A 15,577-nucleotide genomic window follows, 5' to 3' on the forward strand; every position below is an offset into this window, starting at 1 on the left:
TGACAGTAGTGTTAGAAATACCCGATCTGCTGCTTGCTTGTTCTGGGTCTATGGCTAAAAGTATTAGAGGCAGAGGTTCAGCAGAATAGTCAGGCAACTGGTATTGCTTAAAAGGAAATAAATATGGCAGCCTCCACATACCTCTCACTGCAGTTGTCCTTTAAGCACCTCTGTACTTACCTTAGGTAGCTTTGCTCGGGTCAGATAGCCTATAATAATAGTTATACTTTTTACTTGACATCAACCATCTAATTTTATTTACAACATTTTTTTCTGTAGATACTACAGAAGACATGTTGGCCATTGATCCGGTCACTATTCTTCTATCTGTCATTGTCATCCTTTTCTTGGCCACTGTATACAACAGTCAGAAGAAAGACAAGAACAAGAATTTCCCACCTGGGCCCCGACCATTGCCCATCATCGGAAACATACACCAGCTCGACATGAAGAAACCTCACAAAACATTCATCGAGGTAACATATTGTGTTTCCAAAAGCATCTGGCATTAAAACCATTACTGTATTTCCACATTCCATGGAAGTGCCCTCCAACACAAATTCTTTGGAGAAAAATAGCAAAACTAATAGGGCAAATTCTAGGTCATAACTTTTCAATTCCTCCTGAGCTGGCACTACTTCATATTGATATTAGTACATTCCCTCCAACAACTCGTACTTCTATCTCTCATATACTCTGTGCTACAAGACAGTCCCATTTACAACATTGGGGCTCTCCCTCAACCCCAATTTTACCACAGTTACTGTTACTTTCCCTTCGCAACTTAAAGCTTAAATATCTCTCCAAAAAGAGCCGGGATGTAAGCAATTCTCTCCAAACTTTATCATCTTTAGACCTATCAGTCATCTAAGACCTTAACCTCCTTGCCGGTTATCCCGAGCTCAGCTCGGGGTAACCTGCGCAGGAGGATATCTCAGGCCCCGCTGGGCCGATTTGCATAATTTTTGTCCCTACACGCAGCTAGCACTTTGCTAGCTGCGTGTAGGTCGCGATCGCCGCCGCTCGCCGCCGATTCGCCGCTACCCGCCGCGCCGAGCCGCCCCCCACCCGCCCCAGACCCCTGCGCAGCCTGGCCAATCAGTGCCAGGCAGCGCTAAGGGGCGGATCGGAGTTCCCTCTGACGTCACGACGTCTATGACGTCGGTGACGTCATCCCGCCCGGTCGCCATGGCGACCGGGGAAGCCCTGCAGGAAATCCCGTTCTCAACGGGATTCCCTGCATACTCTGATCGCCGAAAGCGATCGGAGTGGGTGGGGGGATGGGGCGCTGGGCTCGCTACATGATTTAAAAAAAAAATTAAAAAAAAGTGCGGCGCTGCCTCCTTGCCGGATTTTTTAGACCGGCAAGGAGGTTAAACAAGGTTAATTCTATACCACACCACTATTTTCTTGATTTGCCTGTGTAGAAGGATGTTCTTCTTGATATATTAAAGTGATTATCTATATCTTCATTTTTCTTCTTTTTTTTGTTTTCTTTCTTTTCTTCATCTACATTACCTCGAGTTACTGTTACTCTTTTATAGTGGTATAAATGCTTATATTCTTAAAGTTGTATACTTGGTTCTACTTCCCTTGTATACTAATATTGTCCTCTAGTGGGCGGCATTGCCGGAAGTCACACGGCGAGAAGAGGAAGAAAGGTGATTACCTACCCTCTCACTCGCACTTTACTTTTGCCACACATAGCTGGAGGGGAAGCGGGGGGACCCAGGCGAGGGGGGGTGATCTTATCACTGTGCCCACTACCCCCATCCTGGCTGCTACTCCCTCAGGCTACCTGGGGGACAACTATTGGGGTGACGTGAAGGATGGAGCAGGCAGTAGGCAATGTGGATCTCCCTCCGTTTCTGTGTGCAAGAATAGCCTGTGTAGAGGGAGATCCGTTTTTGCATTGCCCTTCATCACCCCTCCATGTAACCGGGAGCGATCAGGGTCCGTGAAAACCCTGCAAATACGGACCCTGCATTCAGTTTTGCAGCACAGATCGCCCGCAGAGCCGTTTTTGAACAGGGTGAAGACGGACGCTATTTTTAACATTGTTATCCGTGGCTCTTGTTTTTGATCCGGGCCCCAAAACAAAGTCACGGATATGTTTTTAAAACAAGTGTGAACCGGCCCTCTGCCCAAACATTTTATTTAAGTTTGGAGAGAGGAAGGGTTAAAACCTCAGGATCAGGTAAATTGGATGCCAGCTTTGGCAGGTGTACAATAGAGCACAATGTTAAACTTGGGTCTTACATTTCTGAGCTGATGAGTTGGGCAACCGTTATGAACTATTCTCTGTCAGTAGTAGTTAGGCAGTCTAACTCCAATCTTAGTAGTGTAACTGCAATCTCTCCTCTCTCCTATGCCCAGCACTAACATTCACCACCAGACATGCACACCAACATCCTTGACGTTGACCTTGTCCAGGCTTTTGGTGTGCATGTCTGGTGGTAGTGGTGGTGAAGCCCTGATAAAATCCCGACTGAGCATTCAGTCTGGCTTTGCTCAGGAATCTTTATAGCTGAGTCATTATAGCAGAGCCACAAGGGGGCAGGCTTGGGCTTGAAAAGACATCAAATTAGACAGACTCAGCTATAAAGATTCCTGAGCAAAGCCAGACTGAATGCTCAGTCAGGATTTTATCAGGGCTGATTAGAAGCAAGCTGAACAGTTAAAAATGAAACAGAGATCAAGGTAGGTGTTTTCTCTGATATATATGGTAAAATGCATGAGGGTGCTTCGTCTCTGGTTCACTTTAAGAAGACCTACCCACCCCCTACCTCACAGTAACTTTCTACTGATTACTTATTCTACAGCCCTACTGAGTGTGTTCACCTCCCCTCCCCTTAGACTGTAAGCCTTTGGCAGGGTCCTTCCTTCCCTAGTGTATTCTACACATGATCGTGTGCCCCAATCATTGTGCTCCTTTCCTATGACCGCTTCATACTTGTATTACTGGGCCTACCTATCTAGCCCAAAATCGCATGATCATGTACTTTGTACCATTTGCCTTGTACAGCTTTGTCCTACGTTGTTATGTCTGTCATCCTTTGTATCATTGTATGTCTTTATTGTCCAGCGCTGCATAATATGTTGGAGCTTCATAAATACAATAAATAATAACTTTCTCAGTAACGATTGTCCCCATTTATTTTTTCCCGAACTAGGTCCAATTGTCTTTCCTTCGCGTACATGCAAAAAAGGAGTCTGTTTTTTTTTGTTTCTATGTTATAAATGAAAATCTAGTGCTAAATATGGTGAATTAACGTTAATGAAATGGTAAAATACCGTCTATATGAAAAAAAAAGATATACAGTACACTTTTAATAAACATAGAAATATTGTAGATATTACAGGTATTTTACTGCAATTATACCTAACTGTACTCTCACACAGAACTCTCCCTATAACTATCCCTAACCCCTAGACCCCCCTTTGTGTTAATAAGCATAGTTTAATAAATTGTATATGCTACAAATATTGTACTAGAACTATATCTAAACCTAGTCTCACACAGAACCCTTACTGCACCTATCCCTAACCCCTAGACCCCCCCTGGTGGTGCCTAACCCTAAGACCACCCCCCTGGTGGTGCCTAACCCTAAAACACTCCTGGTGGTGCCTAACCCTGAACCCCCTGGTGGTGCCTGACCCTAACCACCCCCTTCCCCCAGGAGTGCCTAACCCTAACCACCCCCTGATGGTGCCTAACCCTAACTATCCCCCTGGTGGTGCCTAACTCTAACCACTCCCCTGGTGGTGCCTAAACCTAACCATCCCCACTGCACAAACACCCTTACACACATAGAAACAATAATATATTTGATACCGTAAAAATAACATGAATAGAATAATTTATATATTTTTAATACAGTAAATAGACTTACAATCACTTAAACATTTAAAATATTATGAATAGTAAAAGTTATATATTTGTAATAGCATAAATAGCCTTACAATCATGTACACATAAAAAAAATCTTAAAATAATGGTAATATTAAAAGCAATATATTAGTAAGATAATAAATCTGAAAACTATAATTTACGCATTATAATTCTGAAAACAAGGTTAATACTAAAAACGATATATTTGTAATAAAATAAGCTTGAAAACGATATTTAACTATTATACTTATGAAAGCGAAAGTGTACTTATTACACTCCTGAAAGCAAAATTTAAATATGATCAAACAATTTAAACTGAAAGTAAAAACGAATTTGTAAACGATATTTGTAATAAACCTTCTGTAAACAAAAACTTTTGTTAACACGATCCCTTCAACTGCTATTTCTGGGGCACCGAAATTTACTCTCTGGTGCCCAATAGCCGATATTTTGCATTGCAGTGTATGGGTGCGCCCTTTTTGTCCACTAGCCATATACGCCCTTTTTTCCTGCTCCCCATCCTTCTGCATCCCCTTCTACTAATCAATGATGAGCTAAAATGCCAATATTCTCTTTGCGTTATTTTTGTGAAAATAAGAACTATTTTATTTTCGACAAGCGAAAATAAGCTTGCATAATTTAGCATTTTTTTCGCTTTTATTTTCGCTTAAAGGGATCCCGAACAGTGCCTGAAATTAAAAGATGACACTTACCTGGGGCTTCTTCCAGCTCACCGTAGGCGGCGAGGTCCCCCAGCGTCCTCCTGGTGCCTCCGCTACTATCGACACCTGGGACTCTTCCTGGTTAATGACGCATGGCGTCATCACGCCCGACCACTTTGCGTCATCATGCTGGCCGGCGTGACAGGTCTGCACATGCCGGGGTGATGACGCCATGCATTATTCACCAGGAAGAGCCGGCCCGACACCCGGCCCGGGTGTCGCCAGTAACGGGGGATGGTGGAGGCACAAGGAGAGGAGCCAGGAGGACGTCGGGGGACCTCGCCGCCTACGGTGAGCTGGAAGAAGCCCCAGGTAAGTGTAATCTTTTAATTTCAGGCACTGCTAGGGGTCCCTTTAAAAAGCCAAAACTTTGTTTAGCGTTTTTTTTCCTTTGATTTTTCAATTTTTGTAATGCCTAATATGGGGAGAGACGAAATTACTTCCTCTAAATGTTTGCATTTTTACGCAAAGCACATTTCAAACACAGCAGTTATTTTCGAAAATTGCTATTTGGTCAAAAATATGTCACTTGTTTTTTTATTTGTTATTTGGGCAAAAACATACAAAAATTGTGTATTTTGTGGGAAACACGTAAAAACAAAAATGTCATTTTCATTGCGAAAATGACTTTGGTGAAAATTTGCAAGCAACAATGCTACTAACTACCCTCCTGGCTGTTAAGCAGCTTGTTTCTGGCCTGACATATAGAGTTGGGCCGAACGGTTCGCCTGCGAACGGTTCCATGCGAACTTCAGTGGTTCGCGTTCGCGTCCCGCAGGCGAACCTTTGCGGAAGTTCGGTTCGCCCCATAATGCACATGGAGGGTCAACTTTGACCCTCTACATCACAGTCAGCAGGCCCAGTGTAGCCAATTAGGCTACACTAGCCCCTGGAGCCCCACCCCCCCTTATATAAGGCAGGCAGCGGCGGCCATTACGGCCACTCGTGTGCCTGCATTAGTCAGAGTAGGGCGAGCTGCTGCAGACTGTCTCTCAGGGAAAGATTAGTTAGGCTTAGCTTGTTCCTGTCTGGCTGCATACCTGTTCTGTGAACCCACCACTGCATACCTGTGCTGTGAACCCACCACTGCATACCTGTGCTGTGAACCCACCCCTGCATACCTGTTCTGTTCAGTGGACCCGCCACTGTATACCTGTTCATTGAACCCACCACTGCATACCTGTGCTGTGAACCCACCACTGCATACCTGTGCTGTGAACCCACCACTGCATACCTGTGCTGTGAACCCACCACTGCATACCTGTTCTGTTCAGTGGACCCGCCACTGTATACCTGTTCATTGAACCCACCACTGCATACCTGTGCTGTGAACCCACCACTGCATACCTGTGCTGTGAACCCACCACTGCATACCTGTGCTGTGAACCCACCACTGCATACCTGTTCTGTTCAGTGGACCCGCCACTGCATACCTGTTCTGTTTAGTGAACCGCCACTGTATACCTGTTCTGTTTAGTGAACCCGCCACTGCATACCTGTTCTGTTCAGTGAACCCACCGCATCAGTGCGCATACCTGTGCAGTTAAGTGAACCCGCCACTGCATACCTGTTCTGTTCAGTGAACCGCCACTGTATACCTGTTCTGTTTAGTGAACCCGCCACTGCATACCTGTTCTGTTCAGTGGACCCGCCACTGCATACCTGTTCTGTTCAGTGAACCCACCGCATCAGTGCGCATACCTGTGCAGTTAAGTGAACCCGCCACTGCATACCTGTTCTGTTCAGTGGACCCGCCACTGCATACCTGTTCTGTTTAGTGAACCGCCACTGTATACCTGTTCTGTTTAGTGAACCCGCCACTGCATACCTGTTCTGTTCAGTGAACCCACCGCATCAGTGCGCATACCTGTGCAGTTAAGTGAACCCGCCACTGCATACCTGTTCTGTTCAGTGGACCCGCCACTGCATACCTGTTCTGTTTAGTGAACCGCCACTGTATACCTGTTCTGTTTAGTGAACCCGCCACTGCATACCTGTTCTGTTCAGTGGACCCGCCACTGCATACCTGTTCTGTTTAGTGAACCCGCCACTGCATACCTGTTCTGTTCAGTGGACCCGCCACTGTATACCTGTTCTGTTTAGTGAACCCGCCACTGCATACCTGTTCTGTTCAGTGAACCCACCGCATCAGTGCGCATACCTGTGCAGTTAAGTGAACCCGCCACTGCATACCTGTTCTGTTCAGTGGACCCGCCACTGCATACCTGTTCTGTTTAGTGAACCGCCACTGTATACCTGTTCTGTTTAGTGAACCCGCCACTGCATACCTGTTCTGTTCAGTGAACCCACCGCATCAGTGCGCATACCTGTGCAGTTAAGTGAACCCGCCACTGCATACCTGTTCTGTTCAGTGAACCCACCGCATCAGTGCGCATACCTGTGCAGTTAAGTGAACCCGCCACTGCATACCTGTTCTGTTCAGTGAACCCACCGCATCAGTGCGCATACCTGTGCAGTTAAGTGAACCCGCCACTGCATACCTGTTCTGTTCAGTGGACCCGCCACTGCATACCTGTTCTGTTTAGTGAACCGCCACTGTATACCTGTTCTGTTTAGTGAACCCGCCACTGCATACCTGTTCTGTTCAGTGAACCCACCGCATCAGTGCGCATACCTGTGCAGTTAAGTGAACCCGCCACTGCATACCTGTTCTGTTCAGTGGACCCGCCACTGCATACCTGTTCTGTTTAGTGAACCGCCACTGTATACCTGTTCTGTTTAGTGAACCCGCCACTGCATACCTGTTCTGTTCAGTGGACCCGCCACTGCATACCTGTTCTGTTTAGTGAACCCGCCACTGCATACCTGTTCTGTTCAGTGGACCCGCCACTGTATACCTGTTCTGTTCAGTGAACCCACCGCATCAGTGCGCATACCTGTGCAGTTAAGTGAACCCGCCACTGCATACCTGTTCTGTTCAGTGAACCCACCGCATCAGTGCGCATACCTGTGCAGTTAAGTGAACCCGCCACTGCATACCTGTTCTGTTCAGTGGACCCGCCACTGCATACCTGTTCTGTTTAGTGAACCGCCACTGTATACCTGTTCTGTTTAGTGAACCCGCCACTGCATACCTGTTCTGTTCAGTGGACCCGCTACTGCATACCTGTTCTGTGAACCCGCCACTGTATACCTGTTCTGTTCAGTGAACCCACAGCATCAGTGCGCATACCTGTGCAGTTAAGTGAACCCACCTACCTACGTGAGTGCACGCAGTGTGATATACCACTCCGTGCATACCCGATATGGACAAAACAGGTAGAGGAAGAGGTAGTGGCAGAGCCAGAGGAAGGCCACCCGGCAGGTCTGCGCGAGGTCGTGTAAATGTAATTTCGTGTGGACCTGGCCCACAGTACAGTGCTCGGAAGAAGGCACGTCTCATCACCTCCCAAGATTGTCAGGACGTGGTTGAGTATTTAGCGACACAGAACACCTCATCTTGCTCAGCCACCAGTGCTACTACTAGCACCACTTCCGCTGCATTTGACACTTCGCAAGAATTATTTAGTGGTGAAATCACTGATGCACAGCCATTGTTGTTACAGCCAGATGAATTTTCACCAGCTCATATGTCTGAGTTACGCGGCAACATTATGGATGTAACGTGTAAGGAGGATGAAGGACCTACTGATGTTGGTGCATGTTTGGATTTGTCTGAGGCAAGCAAAGCTGGGCAGGATGATTACGATGATGACGATGATAGGGATCCTCTGTATGTACCCAATAGAGGAGATGAAGAGGGGGACAGTTCAGAGGGGGAGTCAGAGAGTAGGAGGAGGAGAGAAGTTGCTGAAAGAAGCTGGGGCAGCTCTTCGTCAGAAACAGCTGGTGGCAGTGTCCGGCACCATGTATTGCCACCTATGTACAGCCAGCCAACTTGCCCTTCAGCATCAGCTGCTGAGGTCCCCATAGTGCCCACATCCCAGGGTGGCTCAGCGGTGTGGAAATTTTTTAATGTGTGTGCCTCAGATCGGACCAAAGCCATCTGCTCGCTCTGCCAACAAAAATTGAGCCGTGGAAAGGCCAACACTCACGTAGGGACAAGTGCCTTACGAAGGCACCTGGAGAAAAGGCACAAACAGCAATGGGATGGCCACCTGAGCAAAAGCAGCAGCAGCACACAAAAGCAAAGCCACCCTCCTTCTCCTCTTCCTCCTCCATCAGGTGCATTATCTGCTTCTGCCGCTTTCTCCCTTCCACCTTCACAGGCACCCTCCTCCACTCCGCCTCTGCCCTTGAGCGCTTCCTGCTCCTCTGCCCACAGCAGCAGTCAGGTGTCCGTGAAGGAAATGTTTGAGCGGAAGAAGCCAATTTCGGCCAGTCACCCCCTTGCCCGCCGTCTGACAGCTGGCGTGGCGGAACTGTTAGCTCGGCAGCTGTTACCATACCGGCTGGTGGACTCTGAGGCCTTCCGTAAATTTGTGGCCATTGGGACACCGCAGTGGAAGATGCCAGGCCGCACTTATTTTTCGAGAAAGGCCATACCCCAACTGCACCGTGAAGTTGAGAGGCAAGTGGTGTCATCTCTTGCGAAGAGCGTTGGGTCAAGGGTACACCTGACCACGGATGCCTGGTCTGCCAAGCACGGGCAGGGCCGCTACATTACCTACACAGCCCATTGGGTGAACCTGGTGGTGAACGATGGCAAGCAGGGCGCAGCGGACCAAATTGTGACACCTCCACGGCTTGCAGGCAGGCCTCCTGCCACCTCCTCTCCTCCTGCTACATGCTCTTCGCTGTCCTCCTCCTCCTTGGCTGAGTGGCAGTTCTCCTCTCCAGCTACACAGCCCCAGCTCCGCAGGGCCTATGCTGCATGCCAGGTACGACGGTGTCACGCCATCTTAGACATGGCTTGTCTCAAAGCGGAGAGTCACACTGGAGCAGCTCTCCTGGCTGCTCTTAAGAAACAGGTGGATGAGTGGCTGACCCCGCACCACCTGGAGATAGGCAACGTGGTGTGCGACAACGGCAGCAATCTGCTTGCCGCTTTGCATATGGGGAAGCTGACACACATACCCTGCATGGCACATGTCATGAATCTAGTGGTTCAAAGATTTGTGGCAAAGTACCCTGGCTTAGCGAATGTCCTGAAGCAGGCCAGGAAGTTCTGTGGGCATTTGAGGCGGTCTTACACAGCCATGGCACGCTTTGCGGAAATTCAGCGCAAAAACAACATGCCGGTGAGACGCCTCATTTGCGATAGCCCGACTCGCTGGAACTCGACCCTGCTCATGTTCTCCCGCCTGCTAGAACAGAAGAAAGCCGTGACCCACTACCTCTACAACTGGAGTAGAATGAAACAGTCTGGGAAGATGGGGATGTTCTGGCCCGACAACTGGACACTGATGGAGAATGCATGCAGGCTCATGCGGCCGTTTGAGGAGGTGACCAACCTGGTAAGCCGCAGTGAGGGCACCATCAGCGACTTAATTCCCTACGCTTACTTCTTGGAGCGTGCTGTGCGTAGAGTGGCGGATGAAGCTGCGAATGAGCGTGACCAGGAACCGTTACGGCAGGAACAGGCATGGGACCAATTTTCATCAGACCCAGCTGTTTCCTCAACACCTGCGGCAGCACAGAGGGGGGAGGAGGAGGAAGAAGAGAAGTCGTGTGCAGAAGACGAATCAGACTCAGAGGATGATGAGCAAGGTGTTTCTTTGGGGGAGGAGGAGGAGGAGGAGGAGGGGACAGCGGCAGGAGAACAACCTCAGCAGGCATCGCAAGGGGCTTGTGCTGCTCAACCTTCCCGTGGTATTGTTCGCGGCTGGGGGGAGGAGGTTGACTTACCTGACGTCACTGAGGAAGAGCAAGAGGAGATGGAGGGTACTGGATCCGACTTTGTGCAGATGTCGTCTTTTATGCTGTCCTGCCTGTTGAGGGACCCCCGTATAAAAAACCTCAAGGGGAATGAGCTGTACTGGGTGGCCACACTACTAGACCCTCGGTACAGGCACAAAGTGGCGGACCTGTTACCAACTCACCGGAAGGTGGAAAGGATGCAGCACATGCAGAACCAGCTGTCAACTATGCTTTACAATGCCTTTAAGGGTGATGTGACGGCACAACGCCAGCAAGGTACCACTGCCACTAATCCTCCTCCCGTGTCCACGCAGTCAAAGACAGGACGCTCCAGCGATCTCATGGTGATGTCGGACATGCGGACGTTCTTTAGTCCAACGCCTCGCCGTAGCCCTTCCGGATCCACCCTCCACCAACGCCTGGAACGGCAGGTAGCCGACTACCTGGCCTTAAGTGTGGATGTAGACACTGCTGTGAACAGCGATGAGGAACCCTTGAACTACTGGGTGCGCAGGCTTGACCTGTGGCCAGAGCTGTCCCAATTTGCCATCCAACTTCTCTCCTGCCCTGCCGCAAGCGTCCTCTCAGAAAGGACCTTCAGCGCAGCTGGAGGCATTGTCACAGAGAAGAGAAGTCGCCTAAGTCACAAAAGTGTTAAGTACCTCACCTTTATCAAAATGAATGAGGCATGGATCCCGGAGGGCTGCTGCCCGCCCCAAGACTAAGTCAGTCCCCGCACATACAGCATCTCTGCCTGCACGCCGTGTGACTGGCTGCCTGGCCTGCCCCAAGAAGACTAAGTCGCTCCCAGTCCCTCCACACAGCATGTCTGCCTGCAGGCCGCTGACTACCTTCTCCGCCACCACCAACAGGGTCCGGGACTCCAGGCGGATTGCTGAATTTTTTAGGCCGCTGCTAGCAGCGGCCGCTGTAATAATTTTTCGGGTGCGTGTACATGACTGCCTAATTTTTCTGGCTGCACTGTGGGCAGCTGCAACAACAAAAGAAAAGGCATGTACATGCGCCCATTCCCCTTCGTGATCATTACCTTGCCGTGGTGAAGGGGCTTGCGTATCACAATGGAGCAATGACCGGCGCCTAGATGAGTGTCTCGGGGGGCACACCCACGATAATAAGGTCGTTGCCTCATTGTGGTCAGACCAAATTTGATCAGCTGGACAGTCACTGTTCTGTCATTCAGCTACATCAGCCAGGTGACCATATGGGCTGTAAAGCCACCAAAACCTGCACTCTCGCCATGGTGCGCACCAGTAAAGCACGGCCGTCACTACACAAACAGCTGTTTGCGGTGCGTTACACGATTAGTTTGGTGTGTCAGTGTGAAGCAGTACCTTAATTACACTACCTGATTGATGTAAACACATGCAAGATGTTTGAAAGCACTTTAGGCCTGTCATTTAGCATTCAATGTGATTTCTGCCCTTAAAACGCTGCTTTGCGTCAAATCCAGATTTTTCCCGGGGACTTTTGGCATGTATCCCACTCCGCCATCCCCCCCTCCAGGTGTTAGACCCCTTGAAACATCTTTTCCATCACTTTTGTGGCCAGCATAATTATTTTTTTTTTTCAAAGTTCGCATCCCCATTGAAGTCTATTGCGGTTCGCGAACTTTAACGCGAACCGAACCTTTCGCGAAAGTTCGCGAACCCGGTTCGCGAACCGAAAATCGGAGGTTCGGCCCAACTCTACTGACATACCATAATCTGAAGCTGAAGTTAGAAGGTGGTTCATTGTTGTAACGATCGGTGTCAGCACGCAGATAGAGATGTCGCGAACCTCCGATTTTCAGTTCGCGAACCCCGTTAGCAAGGTAATGATCACGAAAGGAGATGGGCACATGTACATGCCTTTTGTTTTTTTGTTGCAGCCGCCCGCAGTGCAGCCAGAAAAATTAGGCAGGCATGTACACGCACCAGAAAAATTAGTGTAGCGGCCGCTGCTAGCAGCGGCCTTAAAAATTCAGGAATCCGCCTAGAGTCCTGGACCCTGTTGGTGGTGGCGGAGAAGGCAAGTGGCCTGCAGGCAGAGATGCTGTGTGTGGGGACTGACTTAGTCTTCGGTCGTGCAGTAGCCCTCCGTGATCCATTCCTCATTCATTTTGATAAAGGTCAGGTACTGAACACTGTCGTGACTTAGGCGACTTCTCTTCTCAGTAACTATGCCTCCAGCTGCACTGAAGGTCCTTTCTGACAGGACGCTTGCGGCAGGGCAAGAGAGAAGTTGTATGGCAAATTGGGACAGCTCTGGCCACAGGTCAAGCCTGCGCAACCAGTAGTCCAAGGGTTCATCGTCGCTTTTCGCAGTGTCTACATCCACACTCAAGGCCAGGTAGTCGGCTACCTGCCGGTAGTGTTGGGCGAACATCTAGATGTTCGGGTTCGGGCCGAACAGGCCGAACATGGCCGCGATGTTCGGGTGTTCGACCCGAACTCCGAACATAATGGAAGTCAATGGGGACCCGAACTTTTGTGCTTTGTAAAGCCTCCTTATATGCTACATACCCCAAATTTACAGGGTATGTGCACCTTGGGAGTGGGTACAAGAGGAAAAAAAAATTTAGCAAAAAGAGCTTATAGTTTTTGAGAAAATCGATTTTAAAGTTTCAAAGGGAAAACTGTCTTTTAAATGCGGGAAATGTCTGTTTTCTTTGCACAGGTAACATGCTTTTTGTCGGCATGCAGTCATAAATGTAATACATATAAGAGGTTCCAGGAAAAGGGACCGGTAATGCTAACCCAGCAGCAGCACACGTGATGGAACAGGAGGAGGGTGGCGCAGGAGGAGAAGGCCACGCTTTGAGACACAACAACCCAGGCCTTGCATGAGGACAAGAAGCGTGCGGATAGCATGCTTTGTACCACCATGCAGTCATAAATGTAATAAAGATAAGTGGTTCAATAAACAGGGACCACGCGGCAACGCTAACCCAGCAGCAGCACACGTGATGGAACAGGAGGAGGCGCAGGAGGAGAAGGCCACGCTTTGTGAGACACAACAACCCAGGCCTTGCATGAGGACAAAAAGCGTGCGGATAGCATGCTTTGTACCGCCATGTAGTCATAAATGTAATAAAGATAAGAGGTTCAATAAACAGGGACCACGCGGCAACGCTAACCCAGCAGCAGCAGCAGCAGCAGCACACGTGATGGAACAGGAGGAGGCGCAGGAGGAGAAGGCCACGCTTTGTGAGACACAACAACCCAGGCCTTGCATGAGGACAAAAAGCGTGCGGATAGCATGCTTTGTACCGCCATGTAGTCATAAATGTAATAAAGATAAGAGGTTCAATAAACAGGGACCACGCGGCAACGGTAACCCAGCAGCAGCAGCAGCACACGTGATGGAACAGGAGGAGGCGCAGGAGGAGAAGGCCACGCTTTGTGAGACACAACAACCCAGGCCTTGCATGAGGACAAAAAGCGTGCGGATATAGCAGCAATGCTTTTTGCCGCCATGCAGTCATAAATGTAATACAGATGAGAGGTTCAATAAACAGGGACCGGAAACGCTAAACCATCCCAGATGTTCATCGGTCATGTTACTTGGTTGGGGTCCAGGAGTGTTGCGTAGTCGTTTCCAATCCAGGATTGATTCATTTTAATTTGAGTCAGACGGTCTGCATTTTCTGTGGAGAGGCGGATACGCCGATCTGTGATGATGCCTCCGGCAGCACTGAAACAGCGTTCCGACATAACGCTGGCTGCCGGGCAAGCCAGCACCTCTATTGCGTACATTGCCAGTTCGTGCCAGGTGTCTAGCTTCATGCCCGGTTTCAGGTCCAGCGGTGCCAGCCACAAATCCGTCTGTTCCTTTATTCCCCTCCAAATTTCCTCCCCTGTGTGCTGCTTATCCCCAAGGCAGATCAGCTTCAGCAACGCTTGCTGACGCATGCCAACAGCTGTGCTGCACTGCTTCCACGATCCTACTGCTGCTGGTGCTGGGTTAGCATTTCCGGATGAGGTACAGCTTTGAGATGCGTTGGAGGAGAAGGAGTCAGAGAGGTAGGTGCTGCTGTTGTTATCCAGCTGTTTGCGGCGTGGGCAACACCCGCGCCGTAGCAGGTGAGGAATCGCTGCCAGGCTCCACAAGGTTCACCCAGTGCGCGGTAAGGGAGATGTATCGACCCTGGCCGAACGCACTCGTCCAGGTGTCAGTGGTGAGGTGAACCTTGCAGGCAACGGCATTCTTCAAGCTTCGGGTTATTTAGCTGACCACGTGCTCATGCAACTCAGGCACTGCAGAGCGCGCAAAGTGGTAGCGGCTGGGAACCACGTAACGTGGGATGGCCACTGACATCATGCCCTTGAAGCTGTTTGTCTCCACCACTCGATATGGCAGCATTTCGCAGGCCAGAAGCTTGGCTATGCTGGCTGGCTGTTACTGCCACGGCCCGGGGGTCATTTGCTGGCAATTTCCTCTTGTGCTCAAACATCTCAGAAACAGACAACTCAACCGTAGCGCTGCACACCGAAGGGCTGTTGGTTGTTGTGTTTGATGAACACTGGGAGACCTCAAGAGCACTAGTCCGGAAAGTGACAGTGTCAGCATCGTCTGATGTTTGTGAATGTTGTGAACCACGCAATGGCTGGGCTACTGCTGCTGCTGAGGCGGGTCTGGTGGTGAGTCTGGTGAACCCAAGGGAGGCAGTGTTGCTGGTGGTACCCTGTCCTGCCGCGTTTGCCCACAGAGTGGGATGTTTGGATAGAATGTGGCGGCTCATGCTGGTGGTGGAGAGGTTGTTAATACTTTTCCCCCTGCTCAGGCGGGTCTTGCACACCTTGCAAATCGCCATGGTAACATCCTCAGTGCAGTCTTCAAAGAAAGCCCAGACTTTAACTGGCTGAGGACTCGGACCTCGTGCGTGATGTGCTGGTGCTGCTTAACCCACTGCTGGACGCTTGAGAGGTCATCCAAGTAATTATCTGGTCCTGTTCTTTTGGATCTGTGAGGGTTGTTGTCCTGGACAACATGGGCAGTATTGAGTGGGTTTTCTTGGGTGCTCCCCTGTGGCCTGTACGTGAACCGTCAGGGGAAACACCTCTTCCCTTGCCCCTCCCTCTTTCACCGGATTTCTTCCTCATTTCACTTATCCTTAAAGTACACGCTGACTGGCAGCAGTACA

At 49.6% G+C, this 15,577-nt stretch overlaps 1 protein-coding gene across 1 annotated transcript in view; it reads left to right on the forward strand.

Moving 5' to 3' along the window:
* Positions 1-293: 293 nt before the first annotated feature.
* Positions 294-15,577, forward strand: part of LOC137571255 (cytochrome P450 2K4-like) — a 90,103-nt gene continuing 74,819 nt past the window's right edge. Inside the window, exon 1 of the mRNA XM_068280131.1 lies at positions 294-476. Within this exon, the coding sequence (XP_068136232.1) occupies positions 294-476 (183 nt within the window). The remainder of the gene's footprint in view (positions 477-15,577) is intronic.

Source organism: Hyperolius riggenbachi, chromosome 4 (genome assembly GCF_040937935.1).
Source record: "Hyperolius riggenbachi isolate aHypRig1 chromosome 4, aHypRig1.pri, whole genome shotgun sequence".
Lineage (NCBI taxonomy): Eukaryota > Metazoa > Chordata > Amphibia > Anura > Hyperoliidae > Hyperolius > Hyperolius riggenbachi.